At 48.9% G+C, this 19705-nt stretch overlaps 1 protein-coding gene across 8 annotated transcripts in view; it reads right to left on the bottom strand.

The window, feature by feature from the left end:
• Cpes (Ceramide phosphoethanolamine synthase) overlaps positions 1-19705 on the bottom strand; it is a 74980-nt gene that overhangs the window by 4916 nt on the left and 50359 nt on the right. For 7 of the 8 annotated variants that reach the window (XM_065449930.2, XM_065449933.2, XM_065449936.1 and 4 more), the window contains 6 exons: positions 18128-18173; positions 9443-9783; positions 7572-7745; positions 5664-5865; positions 2043-2197; positions 816-827 (listed from right to left, as the gene is read on the bottom strand). In XM_065449930.2, the coding sequence (XP_065306002.1) occupies positions 816-827; positions 2043-2197; positions 5664-5865; positions 7572-7745; positions 9443-9754 (855 nt within the window). In that variant the 5' untranslated portion in view covers positions 9755-9783; positions 18128-18173. The remainder of the gene's footprint in view (positions 1-815; positions 828-2042; positions 2198-5663; positions 5866-7571; positions 7746-9442; positions 9784-18127; positions 18174-19705) is intronic. The other variant, XM_065449937.2, reaches the window with a different exon arrangement.

Raw genomic sequence — 19705 nt, 5'->3', positions numbered from 1 at the left:
TAATGGGGGAGAATTCCCTGCAGCAGACACTGCAACTGTCCCCCTTGAGGTGGACACCTTGGGGCACTATAGCCAATCTATCACCTTTGGGAGCATATAATTTCCAGGGCATATTGATTGGCTAATACCTAAGTCAGCAGTAGCACAACATGAATGGAAAGCTCTGCTTAAAATTTCATGGGTGCTATTCCAAACACTGTCAAATTCTCCCATTTTGTCAAATTTGCAAACTTGTAAGCTCTGATTGGTTCGGAATTACCTGGCTACGTTTTCTCTGACCAGGGATGGCACCAAGGGGGAGGAGGGAGTGGAGGTGGTCCCTGTGGTTTCACCAATGTCTCTAATTGGCTAAGAATGCAAAGAAGCTGGAGTCGAACAAAGTACCAAATTTGAGTATCCAGAATAGCACCTTCAGCATGCTTGATACAACTGTGGGGTTTTCAATTATACTGATGCGTCACCAGCAAGTGACAGGATGACAAGTATGTAGCACAAAAAGACAAATATGAAGAATTTTGCCTAATGCAACTGACTGAGATGTACAGCTGCTGAGCAATTTCATAGCAAAAAGGAAGCCACCAACACAGGGCATTTCCAGGTTCCCTCCCTCTTAACGAGTGACCACAAGTGACACTGCCTGGCTTCCTTAACCATGCGAGAATTGGTGTATTCTGCTTTGGATAAATATCAGTTGCTAAGTAGCAGTAAGATAAAGTGTTAAATAAGGTTTCTTGTTAAAACAAAATAAACTCAGCTCCTTGTTGCAGAGCTACAAGCCAGTGTTGTTTACTTACGCATAACGCTGTACAGCTTACCTCTGATAAACGCTGAAAGAAGAAACAGTTTGTCATTCTTCAGGCACTGGCACCTCAACAAAGTACTTTGCAGTGTCACATATAGTATGCCTTTTAAGTCTAGAAGCTACTACATGTCCCTGCACTTTACCAAGATCAACAAAGCACAAGAGACGAATAACTCTTATGGTGCTGAATACAATTGACAATTCATACACTCCTACCCCGTGCACTCTACTGACTATCAATCTCTTCTATTTATTGATTTGGAGATGAGGTCCACCACCAATCTGGTGGAAGAGTTGCAAGTCAAACAAGCATAGGGTATGGGGAAAGGGACAGAGATTTGTAAGAATAGTTAGTACCAGTGGCAGTCACACTGAATGCTGGGGGTTGATCTGTCGCCCTTACTTGGCCTGGCCGCACCAAGTCTATGAAGCCACTTATTTATGGCCATGTATGTGTGTGTGCATTGTCACATGAGAAGGCTTGGGTGGGTCGGCAGATATTGTGCAAGGAACATCTATTGGGAAATCTATATAGAAACTCCTTGTATGCATACGTCAAGAAGAGCATCGGGCAAAAGGTCAGAGAGGATTTGCAACTGTAATTCAAGGCTTCCAAGCTTGCAGCTTTGTTAATCCGATTACAAGGTTCATAATTTCATCTCACTATATTCACTGGTCCCGCGCCCATTTACATTGGGTCTAAAGAACTCTTGCAAAGCTTCACCATGACACCTCAACTCTCGTGGGTGTTAGTATTCTTCATAAATACTTTATCAATATAATCTCTGGCAACACCCTGAATGGGATATGACACCGAAGGCTCTGTTCAATACCAAGTGTGCACACCCGTATTTCCAAGTTCCCTTGCAACTTGGTGGATCACAGGCTTTAGGTTTCCACCAGACACGTTTTAAGGGACTCACCAATATATACAACAGGCTATGTATTCTATCTCCGAAGTTTCGACCCCTCAACCTCTAGCATGTGCAGATACTCTCAAAATTGGCCCTGCACATGACGAGAGTGGAGGATTGTTTCAACAAACATATTTGAATAGCCCACCAAAGACAGGATAGGGGAGAGGCAAGAGGACAGAGCTCGTCCACAGTGCCATTCGCAGATCCCCCCCCCCTCCCCCCCAAAGTCTGAGAGACTCCAGCATCTCTGCACCGACAAAACTGAGCAGTGGCTCCGGTTCTCCCTCTCCCAGCTCCGTTATTCCTTTGCATTGATGACGCACCTCTTTGCTGGAGCCGGGCGTCTCCAGGAGTATGTGGTATTCGTTGATGTAGCGGTCCCAGAAGAAGCAGCTGATGGCCATCTGGGCACCAAAGCAGAGCACCACAACCATGACCTTCTTAAGCGGGTGCTGGACCACAGAGAAAGATGAACCACCTGTGGAGTGAGACACATGAACCAGTAAAGCCAACCGCTATTGATTTCCGAAATCTAGTACCATGATCGTTGTACACTAACGGTGCTTCCGTGACTAAAAACAACTCGGGAAATAAAGATATTAAAGGCGGACTAAAAGGGAACACTGAGCTAACACTTGAATACGTAAATTACGTTTCTGGGACACCGAACACATCAGTCTCTTCACATATGGAGAGTTCGTAAACCCATAAAGGAAAAAAAATAAAGAGAGCTGGCAAGGCCATCTCAAAATTTCCGCACTGTCTGGCCCATGACGTCATGAATTTAGACAGAGTCTTCTCGAGAGTGAACATTTTGTCAATAAAATATAAGGAACTACACCACATTCCGTGCACACAAATAAGCCAAACATTCGAAAATAAATTGAAATTCATGTCGTAACACCGACACTGACGTTGGGACGCTCCGATTTTCGCGCGAAATTTTTAAAAAATTCAGAGAGAGAGAGAAAGGAACAAGCTCTGACCTTTATTTTTCCATTAGTATAATCCTGCCCGTCCCACCAAATAAATGAAGGCGACGTTTTGAAGAATGCTTACAAATTCTAAACTTATTTACAGTTGCCTTTAACTGCGCTTCGAATATTACGATGCTATACTGATTGATTCGTCGTGTTAAACGTCCCAAAGCAATGCACTATAGGGTCACGCGAAACGCCGCGTAGTGAAGGGGGCCCTGAAGGTTTAAGCACCCGAGATTCTTTACAGTGCACCCATATTATTACTATTGCTTTCTTTTCATTTCGCCACCACCAATAATGCAGTCGCCGCGGCCGGGAATCGAACCCCGCGACCTCGTGCTGAGCAGCCGAACAGCTTAGCCGGTGCCGTGGCGACCAAGGATGCAACCGGAACGCCCTAGTATGACGCGACGTGCAATCTCCTACGGCGATGCGGTCACCACGCATATAGGATAGGATAGGAATAAACTTTACTTGTCCAACGGTTGTTGATGTTGGTGCCCGGGGCTAGGCTGCCAGGGGTCCATCGCCCGAGGAAGATCTTTCGAGATCCTCAGCAACGGCCCTGGCCCGCTGGACGGCCCAGTCCTGGTATTCGGGTGCCTCGCCGAGGAGGGCGGCTTGCCATCTCTCAGCGAGGCGCCCCGCTTCAGAGGGTTCCGCTGTTGTATTCCCCCTTCCTCTTTGTCCTTGTTCCAAGTGGCGTTGGCATTCCCAAAGCTTATTCCCAAAGCATTCCCACGCTTATAAAACTGTATTGTTTGGCGATTATATGCCTTATTCCAACTTTGTCATCGAGTTCTCGTCATGATGTCATTATCCAAACGTGATCACGTATTTGTGGTCATGTGGCCGTCATCGCGTTGATGTTTTGCCATTGTAATCAGCTCAGCAACGTTATACCATTGTAGTCATGCCATTGAGAGGTTGCGCGGCGCTCGCGGCGATTGAAGCCTACTGCGAATACGCATCGCGGCGGCGGAGCTGCCCTAAGGCATCAGCTATTTCTATTGAGCAAAGCAAAGGGAAAAAAAATGCTAGTGTCACTTATTTCATTCCTAGCAGCTTTGTTCGCTAGTGAATCGTGCCTCAATTCGCGCGCGTGCGCGTATCTATCAGCGTTCACTCTTGAACACCCAGAAGCCGGTTTTCCAGTAAGGCTTAGTCGCCCGGTGGCCGAGCTTACCGCTAATTGAAGTGGTAAAGCGCTGTGGCGAAGTGCGGCCTGTGCGGGAAACGAAAATCGGTTCACATACAAAGAATGGTATCGAATACAACGCAATGCGCTTTGCCAGCTTAGCATTAAAACGAATAAAATAAAAAAGGAAAGAAAAGAAAACGTCGAGTTATACACGTAGAAGTATACGGTAGTTGCGCAGAACCACTTATTTGGAATATATCTCCTTCGGGCCGTATCTTTGCCCGCAACAGTAATCGCCATCTGTCTTGCGTGCAGTTATGTTATTTGACGTTGTGGACCCAGCACTTCCACGTTACCAATGGTATGAGCGCGGTCGGCGTGACATGGCAACATCTGGCAATAATGCAATAATGCATTATTGCATTAATGCAATGATGCAATGAAAGTAGCAAGCGCTGAGTTTTCAAGAAAGTAAATGCAAGCAAGACGACGGTTATTGCTGTGGGACAAAGACATGCCACAAAGGGTGCCAACTGCTTTCAGAGTGTCCTCAAATGCTTCCATGCACCCAGCATAATAAAGAGCTAGGTAAGGTTATGTACACATTCTGGCTATGAGATATGCCGCAAAATAGGGCTCCGACCCAGTGTTGACCATCGGGCATTGTTTAAAGCATAAGCACGCATTTAAATTAAGCTGGGCGGCCTGAGCGTTTTTTGCATGCATTCACAAAGGAATGGGACCGTAGCCGTTGAGAATCGAACCCGCGACATGGCGCTCAGCGGAAGAACACCGCAGCCATTCTCGGTGTAACGGCGCCATGGAGAATAAACGACAAAAAAAATTAAGCAGACAGAATGGAGATGAGCGCCTACTCCTAACTGAAGCTTTACAGATATAATATACAGTATAACGTGTGGTAATAAGTCACCACCAGACTCGCGTTTCAGCCAGGCTTGAATGACCAGAAAACACACGAAATAAGCCGAGTCTCGGCACATTTCCCGTCGGTCTCATCTCGTGCATCCAACGAGGTGCGATGCCGGCAACGCCCCTTGGCGGTGCTCCTCTTCACTCGAGCGTTGTGAGACGCCTGGCAGCTGCCGGGAGGATGTTTCACCTGCCCTGCAGCAGTTGTTTTGCGTGCTACGCCGCATCAACACGTGACATCCCCGTACAGTTAGAACACGAACCCGACGAGTCCAAGCGCACTGTTAAACCTCGCTAAGTATGGACAGCTGGGCTAGTTGGTTATGATTAGCATTGTGAAACATAGTTCCAGCGCACAATTGAACAAGGACGAGGAGAGAAAGACAACACGAACGCCGGCGTTCGTGTTGTCTTTCTCTCCTCGTCCTTGTTCAATTGTGCGCTGGAACTATGTTTCACAATGCTAAACCTCGCTGTTGCTGTCGGAGCTTCATGCTTCGGGCGAAACTGCCAATCTCTCCTTTTTTTGACACCGTTTATGTATATGTGGCACCATTACACCAGACATGATACTTTAGAAATAAACCCGTAACATCTAGCATAACTTTCAGAACTTCTAAACGCCATAACCGGCTAGGCCGCGGCGGCAAGATGCTTTGTTCGCTTTCGCTTTGTTGTCAACTTGTCGGTGTACAGTAAAACATCGTTATAACGAAGCTGAAGGAAAGCCACAATTACTTCGTTATATCCATTACTGAATACACTGCAATATGAACATCTATGGGGTTTCAAGAGGAATTTCGCTTATTTCGCTACTTCACGTTTCGTTATAACGAGCTCCGACTGTACACGCCGCGTGGTGGCAGCAGCGTGCGCGCCAACGCGCCGCCTACCGTTGGGCAGGGACTTGTCGGCGGCCTCGACCTGCACCATGGGCAGGTAGTGCTTGGACGAGAGCAGCCGGCGGCGCAGGTGCAGGAAGCAGCCGACCAGGAAGGCGGTGAAGCCGATGGTGTCGGCCACGCCGTCCACCATGTAGCCCGACGTCTGGCGCATGGACATGAGCCGCACGATGCCCATGCGGGAACGGGCAACCTGCGCGATCCACGGAGGCTCGTAACCTAACCTAACCTAACCAAGACAGTTTTGAGAGCTTCGGAAAGAGGCACTGTAGCACGGCCGATCAGACCTATGCCGGAGACGCTTGCTCTGTTTACTCTTCGGCAGCCGGCATGAGGAAACAGCGTAGCTGCTCCTAGTAGACATGTCACCTGTACTCTTTTTTTTACCACTGTCCTCGTCTTCCAATTTGCGCTCATTAACCATAAGTATTCGGATTCAGATTCAGATTCAGATTTATTGGTTCCAAAAACAGAAGTAATTACATGACAAATATACAGACGAGGGTCCCAAAGTGAAAGAACTGTAGTGGGACCCTCGGTTAATAATAACAACATTGATGGTGATATCAATAGTCAGCAAATTAGCGTATTATAACCAACATCTACAGATCAAATACATCATTAGACATGTCATTTACAATCAAACACGAAAAAGCACGTTATAAAAGAAAGTCGGAAAAAAGCATGGGTGAAATACGGTGAAATCAGGAATTAGGTGATGCACGTGATGAGATTGTGAAAGCGCAGGCGTATGATGATGTTGGCTAACGCCAGACAAGGGCAATCGGAGATCGCAGCCTTCGTCCTCTACTGTACGAGAATAAGCGCACCGCTTCTGCGGCAATTGATTAAGACAGTGTTAACGTTGACGATGATGGCGAATCAAGTCGGAATTAATACAAACATAGCCCAACAATGGGCATCTACCGCACCTTACTTCCCTACAATCAAGAAATTCCAGCCACGGCTAAAATATCCTACGAACACTATTCCTCAGCATACCGTCGAACATGGCGGGCGTTCTCGAACTTTTCGAAAGGCAGACGCGAGCAGCAGAAAGCGCTCGTGGCGACATATCATGGCGGTGCGATTGCAAGAATATATTCGTGGTGACTACGTCGTTGAGAAAATGTTTTACCCAAGCGGATAAGCCGGATGCAGTCGATCGCACTCACAGTATATCAAAAGAACTCCCTTACGAGGGCGTAACTATTTGTTCCACATTAGACTCCACATTCTAAACAATGAAGTGGCGCAATCAGTTAGGTGCTCCCACAAAAAAAGAGTCGCCGGCGCTCCCTGTCTTCCCGCTGCCGTTGGCGGCCAAAGAAGGCTCAACACCGTGATCACCTTGCAATGCGAACTTCGCATAACCATAAAATATGTGGCAATTAAGAAGAACCAGTACTCACCTACGGGGCAGAAACCTGGAGGCTTACGAAAAGGGTTCTGCTTAAATTGAGGACGACGCAACAAGCTATGAAAAGAAGAATTATGGATGTAACGTTAAGGGATAAGAAAAGAGCAGATTGGGTGAGGGAACAAACGCGAGTTAATGACATCTTAGTTGAAATCAAGAAAAAGAAATGGGCATGGGCAGGACATGTAATGAGGAGGGAAGATAACCGATGGTCATTAGGGGTTACGGACTGGATTCCAAGGGAAGGGAAGCGTAGCAGGGGGCGGCAGAAAGTTAGGTGGGCGGATGAGATTAAGAAGTTTGCACGGACGACATGGCCACAATTAGTACATGACCGGGGTAGTTGGAGAAGTATGGGAGAGGCCTTTGCCCTGCAGTGGGCGTAACCAGGCTGATTATGATGATGATGAAGAAAGCCAAGGAAGATGAAACTGGGGCAAAGGGCAACGAGGTACACACACGCACGCACACGCACGCACCTGTCCGTCGAAGGCGTCCAGGAAGGTTCGCAGCGACATGAGGAGCACGGCGAGCCGCTGCATGGCCAGACTCTCGGCCGTCACCACCTTGGCGGCAGCCAGCGCGCTCACCACGCCCGCCACGCTGATCATGTTGGGCGTGATGAAGTAGAACACCTCCGTGAATCGGGTCACCTGCGACGAGAGAGGGTTATTCCAATCCCTCGAGGATGTACGGCGAGGAGAGGGCTCGCGTATCGTTTCATCCGAGCTACAAGCTCGTTTCGGTTATCGCGACGTCAAAAAAGAAAAAAGAAAGAAGGAAAGAAAAAATGGCTGTGGCTTAGCTAAGGTTAAGCCCAGGATGCGAAGCATACTAGCTTTTATTATAGTTTTTGAACCAATGTTTAGCCTGGTGAACTGCTGTTGCTTGGCTATATTTGGTTCGGCTAGACGAAGAAACAACTCATGCAGGCGAGCGCACGAGCTGAGACCCGGCTATGTAGCTACGCGGCCGCAAGCGAGCGCACGAGTTGAGCCTCCGCTTTTGCAGCTGTTTTGACGTCATATGGTAGCTACGCGGCCGCGCGCGGCGCAGCAAGGAAGAGCGTGGTTGTGCGGCTATTATGCTTCGCATAAAAACGAAGAGACGATATTTTGCTTCTCCGCGCGGCGAGATGTGGCGTGCGAAGGATGGAAGGAGTAAAAATGGAGTTGCTTTCCGAGGGACGTGCAAATAAACAACGATTCGTGCGGAGGTCGGTAAAGGGATGTTAGAGAGTTCAGCCTGTCCGCGTATACGCACTACCATTTTACAGGGAGTACCGAAATACCGGAGGCGTAGGCGTCAACAGCAGCGCCGGTGGCGCCCTCTCGCGACGCTGAGGTCAGCCAGAGCGCGTGAGGCCATTATTCAAACGACACGCTCACTGCAGTGCGACTTAGCTGGTGGTACATAAGGCGTCGGCAGCAGCAACAAATCATTAGTACCTATATAGTGGCTATTATGAATGCGGCCGCCGCAACAGCTCGGCAAGGGAGCTATATACGGCGGCAACCGAAAACAGTCTATGCGCTTTTAATGAAGTATTACTAAGATTTCGGTCTAGCTGGTGCATAGCTGACAATGTCGGCGGAGCAAAGAATAAGCGGAAGAAGGAAGATCGAGAGGGACAAAAAGAGCGTGCTTGACTGGCAGCACTGCACATCGTAAAGCAATTTACACCCTTAAGAGTGAAGGGTGTAAATCGGTCTATAACTCGCATCCTTACACCCTTTTTGGATGTAAGGGTGCGAGTTATATACCGATTTACACCCTTATTCAAAAGAGTGTAAGGGTGCGAGTTATAGATCGATTTAAACCCTCATGCACTTTGAAGGGTGGAAATTATTCTACGGTAAGGTGAGACGGCCTACACACTTAAGCGAAGTTACACCCTTTGGGGTGTATCTCTGCCACACAACAATAATCGTCATCTGCCTTGCTTGCGTTTCCTTTCTTGGAAACGCCGCGCCCGCTAATTTCCTGTCGGGAATGCTATGTCAAGCTGATAACGCGCATGCCGTTCCTTACTGGGAAGTACCGGGCTCGCCGCGTTATTGAAATGAAATGCGGACAAGACAGATGACGATTATTGTTGTGTGGCTAAAGGGTGTAATTTTGCTTCAGAGTGTAGGCTCCTTCTTGATTTTGGCTTGTAAGCGCGAAGTGAACACGGACACAGAAAGGAGCAGACAGGACGAGGCTGTCTGCTCCTTTCTGTGTCCGTGTTCACTTCGAGCTACAAGCCAAAATCATGTTACCGTACCAGCTCGTCCAACTGTCTATCCTTTTGTAGGCTTTTTTTTCTTCTTTTCTCTAGCAGGCAAAGTTCGCGCGCAGGCGCGCTCACCCGGTCAAAGAGGTTGGCGAGCGGCGCGTGGATGTAGTTGTTGACCTGGTCGAGCATCATCATCTTGACCGAGAGGCCCGTGAAGGGCGAGAAGAGCCGGGACGGCGCCGGCGCCGGCGTCGGCCCGGCCAGCTGCAGGCTCTGTATGCGGTGGTAGAGGGCCACGTCCATCCACAGGAAGTAGGTGAGCAGCGCGAACGACGCCAGCAGCGTGACGCGGTGCTCGAGCAGCGACGTCTTGCCGCCCGCCACCGCGCCGCAGGAGGACGAGGAGGAGGACACCCCGCGGCCAATGACGCCGTTGAGCAGCATGCCGCCACCCACCGTCCGATCAGCTAGCCCTGGCGCGCGTGCATCGTGAGTCGGGCGCGTTTTTTGTTCTTTGTTCTTTATTCTTTTTTTGGTATAGTTAAAGAAACACCAAAGAGAAAAACGATTTCTTCTGCATTAGTAAATTACCTTTCTGCGACGCCGAAAACACCACTCTTACCACGATAAGACGCTTGGTTAGCCAGAAAAAGCACAAGAACGAGAGACGGGCGCCTGGTCGCTGTGACGTCATGGAATTTGAGGGTGACGTCGGGGAATTTGAGGGCATCTTCTAGGCGCTGCTTAATGATATAGCGGTACAGACTGACTACATTGCGTTCTAAAGGAACCAAATATTCAACATGGCAAGTTTCGGCAAACTTGACTCGGCCAATGCGGCCCAAATGCGAGAACATACTTTGAAATCCCTGACGTCACACTGACGTACCGGCGTCGAGGTTTCGGCGCGAAATTCAAATACTGATACTTCGACCTTCATTTTCTCATCTAATAAACTATTATTTTGAAGTGACTGCCTGCAGGGTTTTCAAACAATACTTCATAAGTCTAAACAGATTTATTGTTTCGCTTTAGCGTCCCTATAAGTTGTAAATTGCTGCAGTGTGCGCGCAAGTTGCCATAGACTCGAGACACCAACTGACGAGCAGATACGCGGTGTCGTAGACACCGCGCTGGTGTACACTTGCAGTGCCCTGCGTATGTTGTTTCAATGCGGAGAACTATTGACGAGTTCAAGCAAGTTCACTGTGCGCGGACAATGGCAGCACGTTGTCACCTAGCGTCCGATCAGGGCCTGCGTGCGTGTGCGTTTTAAGGAGGAGCATTCTCGACGAGTTCAACCCAGTGTCCAGTGTGCAGATAGTGCAGCTTAAGAATGCGGGCCGTTCCCACGAATGTGCCGCTCCTCAATGAAACTCTTTGACGCCAACTTGGGTCACGGACTATCACAACAGACAACACCTGTATAGTGACATCTATTAAATTGTGGAGTTTTACGTGCCAAAACCACTTTCTGATTATGAGGCACGCCGTAGTGGGGGACTCCGGAAATTTGGACCACCAGGGGTTCTTTAACGTGCACCTAAATCTAAGTACACGGGTGTTTTCGCATTTCGCCCCCATCGAAATGCGGCCGCCGTGGCCGGGATTCGATCCCGCGACCTCGTGCTCAGCAGCCCAACACCACAGCCACTAAGCAACCACGGCGGGTATAGCAACATCTATGTCAACTGGAGTTCACTCTGCGTAAATTTGTATTTTATTTTTCGTAGGGGAGCGCACCCTGATATAAGGAACCCGTACGGGTTTACTTTGTAGAGCTAAGTTAGCGAATATTATATACTTAATATTCGTATTCGATTCGAGAAATCGATATTCGAAAATGTCCGAATATTCGGTTGGATACAAATATTCCAATCAAATCGAATATATTGCTCGCTGTGCGGGAACAAACACGGTTCTTAGCATTTGTTTCTGTCCAATCTAACAATATTAGGGCGATCTTGTGCTGAATTCTGTTATGATTTCGTGCTGCCAGCGAAATTTTGCCTGTAAAGCGAAGTTAGCCATTAAACGTAATAACTTTGCGGAAAAGCCAGCTTCTCAATAGCAAGGGGCACGGGTTTGCAAACAGCAATCACGACGCAAGCGGGCACGTCACGTGGTGTTTTCTTTTTTTCTTTGTATTTCGCGGGCATTCGCAGTAAGCTGAAAGACACTAATATTGAATAGATAGAAAGACAGAAACTGTTTATTCGAACATTTTGCAAACCGCTCTGCAACTTTCTAATTGGAATTTTTTTCCTAGCTTCGTTGCTTCAGATGTTGGTTAATGAATCTTGACTGATTATCAAATTAAGCAAAATAAAAAAAATTGCGCGACACAAGCTACATACAAAAGTGAGCAACATGCATTTGGTCGTGTCGTCTTCGAGTGTATCAGCATATTTTTAAACTGGCTAAAGTTAGCTGAAACACCCTGTATATATAGGAAGTCGATATGTTTCCATATGTGCTCACTCATTTAGTGTGGCATGCATAGGAAAAATGCTATTTATATACTACAGGAGCGTATATACTGGAGCACACAGATAAACGTATATTTTTCACCTGTTACGTTACGGGATATATTCGTTAGGGGAGCATGTAAAGGAACACAATTTTTAGCTGTACAGGAGCGGCAGCGCTATACCTTCCTTGGCGGAGCATGCAGCGAGACTCTTCCCTAGGTAATACGGTAGGGGCACTACTAAACGATAACCAAGCGGGTCGTCTGATGGCTTCCTTTTCTTCTTTTAAACTGCCGTTGTCACTAGACGAGCAAGCCAGAAAAATCGATCGCGTTCAATCACACCGCTAGCGTTCAATTTAACAAGTAAAGCTCTTTCCTTCTTTTCCCCTTTCTTTTTGGCGAGTCTACGCTGATATCATTCCCAGGTAGAACGTCGACGGCACAGTTCAATTTCCAAATTAATAACCAGCGTGCGCAAAAGCCAGGTGGTACTGACAGAGTAATGATAGAACACAAGCGCAGTCGCCACATACCGGTCTGGCACGCTAGAAGTTATAAAATGCAAGCTAAGCGAATGCCTCCCTTTAACTAGTACGCTTTTTCTTTTCAGTCTTCTGAAAGAAAGAAAGAAAGAAAGAAAGAAAGAAAGAAAGAAAGAAAGAAAGAAAGAAAGAAAGAAAGAAAGAAAGAAAGAAAGAAAGAAAGAGGAAGAAAACAACAGCAAGAACAGCGTTCTCAAAATTGTTCCAATACATTTTTTTAAGAACAGCAAATGCTGGAGTGCAAGGAAACTGTCCTTAAATGTTCCTGTTTGCGATGAACAAAGTAAACATCTTCTTGAAGCATGTTGCACTCTGTCACTGTGTTCTTCGGAAATACAGGAGCACTTCGAAATATCCGTTTAACGCGTATTTTCCGAACCTTAGCGAACGAAATAGTTGAAATCGGTATTGACACCTGGCGCCAACCTCGCATGCAATGACACGCATTAGACTCTCACTGCGTTCGAAACGGCTGCAGCACTTTCTCTCCGGCTGAGTAAGTGACGCCGAAGCTGAGTACACGCGAAGGCTGTACCAAAAGCACAGGAATCGCGCAGGTATACATTGAAGATTCTCCTTACCTGACGTCACGCGAGCTAAATGATCACGTGAGAATTCCGAATCACGGAAAGGCCTAGCAAGGAATCGTACACTAACGTTGCAGGAGTGGTCGGTGCGTACAAGTTGTTTGACTCACGAAGTCGTGATACAACCTGGCGATCAGACACAGTATCGTCGACAAGGCGTCCAGAACTCGGAGGGCGGGGTTCGCGACTCTCGCCCCTCCTCTCTTCGCTTCTGTGTAGGTAGGGCAAAAAAACCGCAAGTCACGCAGTCGAATACGCGCCCTATATAGCTAATTGCGTAACAACAACAACAAAAAAAACCAACGAAGCGCGCTGCGCCATATTGCTGCCATAGTTTTCCACATTGTGCACATTCGGATCCCATCCCATTCGACCGGAGTATACGCAGCGTAACGACCCATATAACGCGCCAGGTATACAAGGAACGATGCACTTGTACATATAGGCTTAGAGCGGCTGCATTCCTTGCAGCACGCAAGGCTGTTTCTATGGCAGCTAGCAAGCGTTTCACAACGATGGCTTTGCGCGAGTAACACCGATACCGCCTCTTTCGAGAACTATGGGGGTTCGAGCCGAACACGATCTCGACAAGCTATAGCCGGGCAGCGTGCTATACTCGTAATCCATTAGCCCGCAGCGCAGAAGTTTGCTCTCCGCATGCCAAGACGCCGCACAAGGAGAGTCCGAACGCGCAATGGAAGACCATTCGTATTCGCTGCCACGTGCGAGTGTATCGTGCACGTATACCCATACACGCCACATCGTTCATTATGCAGAAAGGCCACCGCGACGCCGTAAAAGCGTGCCCCCGCGATGTCGTGCGGGGAATCCATTTCGACTTCCGCTCCGGTGAGCCACAGAGAGCGAGCGCGCGGGAAGGGACCTCTGGCGAGTGGGAGCGAAACAACTCCTGGGACCCAAACATCGAGGGGTAGAAGAGTTCGGACCCCCGCCGAGCACGCGGTTTGCCGGCTGGCGCTACGCAGAGAGAGAAAGAGAGAGAGAGAGAGAGACCATTAAGTGCTCGCCGTTAAAACGCTCTTTGGAGGCCCGACGATAGGGGGGGGGGGCGCTTCCGCCGTAAAATGATTACGCTCTCAAAGCGGCCAGACCCGCGACGCGCTTTCGGAAACGCATACGACTAAAGCACGCCACACTAGAGTTACTCATCTATTAGCGATAAGAGCTACTGTATATGCTACCTTTGGTGGCATATACAGTAACTCCACGCCACACCACGTGAGAGCGCCACGAGCGGTCAGTTCTTTTCCCGGCGCTCGCCGCGGCTCGTCCTTTGTGAGTCGTTTGCTCCATGCCGTGCGTAGTCGACTCTTCGGGCCAAACAACCACTACATACGCGCGGTCGGAAACCGTGCTCTCTGGCGACGAGCCCACCACAACCGTTTGCGTACTCGTGAGCGTGTGCTGAAGCGCGAACGAGAGGAGATTCTTGTTGATGGGAAGGAAAAGTTGGGGTAAAGTGCAGCGCAGTGACCGCCTCTCAGCAGAGGACACCTCAACCGCGCTGCACAGGGGGTAGGCAATGAAAGTAGGGGGAGAGAAAGAGCACCAGAAACAGCAGCACGCCGCGGAGAGAGAGAGGGAGATTCTTGGAGATGGGAAGGAAAGGTTGGGGTAAAGTGCAGCGCAGTAACTGTCTCTCAGCAGAGGACACCTCAACCGCGCTGCACAGGGGGTAGGCAATGAAAGTAGGGGGAGAGAAAGAGCACCAGAAACAGCAGCACGCCGCGGAGAGAAGGAGATTCTTGAAGATGGGAAGGAAAAGTTGGGGTAAAGTGCAGCGCAGTAACCGCCTCTCAGCAGAGGACACCTCAACCGCGCTGCACAGGGGGTAGGCAATGAAAGTAGGGGGAGAGAAAGAGCACCAGAAACAGCAGCACGCCGCGGAGAGAGAGAGGGAGATTCTTGGAGATGGGAAGGAAAGGTTGGGGTAAAGTGCAGCGCAGTAACTGTCTCTCAGCAGAGGACACCTCAACCGCGCTGCACAGGGGGTAGGCAATGAAAGTAGGGGGAGAGAAAGAGCACCAGAAACAGCAGCACGCCGCGGAGAGAGAGAGGGAGATTCTTGGAGATGGGAAGGAAAGGTTGGGGTAAAGTGCAGCGCAGTAACTGTCTCTCAGCAGAGGACACCTCAACCGCGCTGCACAGGGGGTAGGCAATGAAAGTAGGGGGAGAGAAAGAGCACCAGAAACAGCAGCACGCCGCGGAGAGAAGGAGATTCTTGAAGATGGGAAGGAAAAGTTGGGGTAAAGTGCAGCGCAGTAACCGCCTCTCAGCAGAGGACACCTCAACCGCGCTGCACAGGGGGTAGGCAATGAAAGTAGGGGGAGAGAAAGAGCACCAGAAACAGCAGCACGCCGCGGAGAGAGAGAGGGAGATTCTTGGAGATGGGAAGGAAAGGTTGGGGTAAAGTGCAGCGCAGTAACTGTCTCTCAGCAGAGGACACCTCAACCGCGCTGCACAGGGGGTAGGCAATGAAAGTAGGGGGAGAGAAAGAGCACCAGAAACAGCAGCACGCCGCGGAGAGAAGGAGATTCTTGAAGATGGGAAGGAAAAGTTGGGGTAAAGTGCAGCGCAGTAACCGCCTCTCAGCAGAGGACACCTCAACCGCGCTGCACAGGGGGTAGGCAATGAAAGTAGGGGGAGAGAAAGAGCACCAGAAACAGCAGCACGCCGCGGAGAGAGAGAGGGAGATTCTTGGAGATGGGAAGGAAAGGTTGGGGTAAAGTGCAGCGCAGTAACTGTCTCTCAGCAGAGGACACCTCAACCGCGCTGCACAGGGGGTAGGCAATGAAAGTAGGGGGAGAGAAAGAGCACCAGAAACAGCAGCACGCCGCGGAGAGAAGGAGATTCTTGAAGATGGGAAGGAAAAGTTGGGGTAAAGTGCAGCGCAGTAACCGCCTCTCAGCAGAGGACACCTCAACCGCGCTGCACAGGGGGTAGGCAATGAAAGTAGGGGGAGAGAAAGAGCACCAGAAACAGCAGCACGCCGCGGAGAGAGAGAGGGAGATTCTTGGAGATGGGAAGGAAAAGTTGGGGTAAAGTGCAGCGCAGTAACTGTCTCTCAGCAGAGGACACCTCAACCGCGCTGCACAGGGGGTAGGCAATGAAAGTAGGGGGAGAGAAAGAGCACCAGAAACAGCAGCACGCCGCGGAGAGAAGGAGATTCTTGAAGATGGGAAGGAAACGTTGGGGTAAAGTGCAGCGCAGTAACTGTCTCTCAGCAGAGGACACCTCAACCGCGCTGCACATTGGGTAGGGAATGAAAGTAGGGGGAGAGAAAGAGCACCAGAAACAGCAGCACGCCGCGGAGAGAAGGAGATTCTTGAAGATGGGAAGGAAAAGTTGGGGTAAAGTGCAGCGCAGTAACTGTCTCTCAGCAGAGGACACCTCAACCGTGCTGCACAGGGGGGAAGGGAATGAAAGTAGAGGGAGAGAAAGTGCATCGGAAACAGCAGCATGCACGCCGCGGAAATGCGATGGAGCTGAAGGCGGTCGGCGAGGCCGACAGCCTCGGCGAATGTCAGGAGCGCACGTATTAGAGTCCGGGTGCATCCATGACTCCGTAACATACCCTGACGCCACCTGCTGGAATCTCTCCACGAAGAAGCGACGTCACGTGACACCGGCCGCGAAGTGTTCGGCATCTCAAGCGGTTTAGCCACGGTTAATTCCGAGTGTCTGCATTGTTTTAAGCACTGTGTTTGTGTCGTCCTGGCTGCGACACAACCTAGCGCGCACATACCGGCATTGTGGGTAGGTCAGCAAATGTTTTTTAGCGAGCGAGCAACCCGATTCGTGCATATCGGTTGTTCAGTTCGCGTGATCTTTGATAAAAGTGTCACACCCACTCTTTGCCGCAATGACAGTACATACTATTCACAGCATTCGTCGCGGGGAGTGCCAATTGCCACTCTCGCCAGAATTATCGCGGGACGATGATTTATCACCGGTCTATTAAAATATTATTATAATTTTTTTGTCTCCTCAAATCCACGCTTCTGCAGTGTGCACAGAGTAAAATATTTTACACCCTTGTCAAGGGTGTTAGTTGGAAGTCTAGCGCTGAGCTCGTTCTCTCTGCCTTTCTTTCTTTTTTAAGCTTTTATTCGCGCTGACAGCCGCACAATCTCTATGGGATCTCCCATTACAGTCAGAAATATGATCGTTAGGCCTTGCGAAGATCCTTAAAAGGACGGGTACTAACGAGGAATATTGAGTTGATATGTAACAGTATATTACGCCTCCCTCCGTGAAATAAAAAAAAACGAAATAAAAATTTAAAAGAAAGGAGAAACACCCTAAGTGAGAGAAGTAGCTTGGCGAGCTATAAAAAGACACACGACCAAAACACGGGCAGCGATGCCACCTGTGGCGTAGCAATAGGGGGGCCGGGGGGCCGTGGGCCCCGGGTGCAAGGGGCCTGTGAAGGGGGGGGGGGGGTGTCATATACGTCTGAAGACACCCCTCTTTCCGCCGGCTACACCCGGGGGGGGGGGGGGTGACAGAAGACCTATGGGCCCCGGGTGCCAGACGACCTAGCTACGCCACTGGATGCCACTTTGAAGTTCTTGCACCAGTTCACCCCGACATCATGGTTTTGACAGCGTCTACTCGGATCAAATTGTTTACCGCTAAACAAGAACTACATTGCGATATGAAGAGACCGATGACTCGCAACCTGGTACCTTTTGATAACTTTTCCTGCGTAATATATATATATATATATATATATATATATATATATATATATATATATATATATATATATATATATATATATATATATATATATATATATATATATGGGAATATGCTCGGATATATCAGTGACGTCCCACTGACGTGCAGGTACAACGGGCGCAAGAAGTTTCGACGCAAGATTCAGGAGAGCAAACACTTCGGCATTAAATTTTATCCGCCTGTAATAAACTTCCCTCCGCCAAATTGATGAAAAATGTACCCTGAAAGAAATATTTTACCGGTTTAAACTCGGTTATATAGGGGTGCGCAAATAGTATGTATTTTAGGCTGAATAGAATAATAATTTAACATTCCCAGAATCGAATCGAATTGCGTGGTGATTTAGCGCTCCTCGTGTAAGTGTCCATTGGTGCAGCACGCGTTACGAAGGTATTTTGCATTCGACGGCACACTCCGATGAAAATATAAAGCGAGGACCACAGCGACTTACCCAAGGGAGTGTCCAAATCGATCCGCGATCGCTCTCATCGATGCCGCTGCAAAGTTGAGGAGAAAGAAAAAGAGAGAGAGAGAGGCGCGTAGCCAATCAGAAACAAGTTGATCGTGGCCTTCCTCTTTCGCTCGCCCATTCCAAAAAGCAGCAATGTGAAGTGCATCGAACCCACGTTCTCTAATCTTTTCGGCGTGGGCTGCTGAGCACGAGGTCGCGGGATCGAATCCCGGCCACGGCGGCCGCATTTCGATGGGGGCGAAATGCGAAAACACCCGTGTACTTAGATTTAGGTGCACGTGAAAGAACCCCAGGTGGTCGAAATTTCCGGAGTCCTCCACTACGACGTGCCTCATAATCAGAAAGTGGTTTTGGCACGTAAAACCCCGTAATTATCTTTTCGGCTACTCTACTACTGCCCCCTTCACTACCCTCCCCCCCCCCCACGTCATCCGCCACAGAGAAGGCAAATACTGACATCTCGTCTCTCGGTGTCTTATCTCGTGAAGTCGCTTGCACGTCCGATACACGACATTCCGCTAGCCACGAGCAACGCTCGGATTAACTGCCATACCGAGCTATATAGGACCTTAAAATGCGGGGGGGGGGCAGGCGAAAGAGAGATGTCACGTTGCCCTAGACTGGTAGGACATAATGGCCTGTCCGAGTACCAAATATTGTGATCCGTCATCCTTATTGTGATCCGAGGTTTGGCAAGCAAGACAAAAAACAACAAGATCGTGGCGACACCAGCGTGAAACTTCGGAACTACCGAGCTGCCCACGACGTCACAGGTTTTGACAGTCTACGCGCGGTACAGTTAGGTGTTTATTAGTGAGTGAGGGTTACAGCATAGTTGAAAAAGAAAGCATATAAGCTCAACCTGAAAAAACTTCTGCGACCTTTTTTCATCACAAGAGTTACCAAAGTGCGCCAGAACACTATGAAATCCCCCATGTTGTACTGTCTTCGTGGTTGTGGCGCAATATTCGAAAAAAAGAAAAAATCGGTCTTTGTTTGCTACATTAATAAGCTTTTTTGGGCTAAATAATCCTACATTTCTTTACTATCAGCATAAATTCAAACACGAAAAGGAAAAAAAAACCTAATAGAAAGCTTTACTGCGTTTCCAGTTCCGCCTGCATTCCCGTAGCAATGGCTTAAATCAGACTCCAGAACGTACACACTTGGGCCTGCTCTAAATGCTTAGAAATCGGCTACGGAGCATTCACACGTCGAACTTCCATGTAACTACTCGTAACATGAATCCCAATCAGTTGTTTTCTGTTTGCGTTTCAATTTACGCTGAAAGTACATAGGAAGAAACAGGTTTTTGAAAGAGAGGCTAGCAGAGTCAATGCCAGACGCTGTTCTTCTGCGGGTCTTAATTCCACGGTACACACGACTTATGTGCTTCGAAACTGTGGAGCGAGCAACGCTGTCCCTCTCCATCTTTGGAACTTAATAGCAAAGAAAACGTCTATAGCCGCCATACCAAGCGGACTCGATAAATATTCTGTGGCGCGCTAGTTGGCTAGACCGCTCGTCTCGTCATTCGAGGCGGCAATGCCCGCCGCC

Source organism: Dermacentor albipictus, chromosome 9, assembly GCF_038994185.2.
Source record: "Dermacentor albipictus isolate Rhodes 1998 colony chromosome 9, USDA_Dalb.pri_finalv2, whole genome shotgun sequence".
NCBI classification, from domain to species: domain Eukaryota; kingdom Metazoa; phylum Arthropoda; class Arachnida; order Ixodida; family Ixodidae; genus Dermacentor; species Dermacentor albipictus.
Note: the sequence above shows the minus strand (reverse complement) of the source record. Positions and strands in the feature narration are given on the sequence as shown.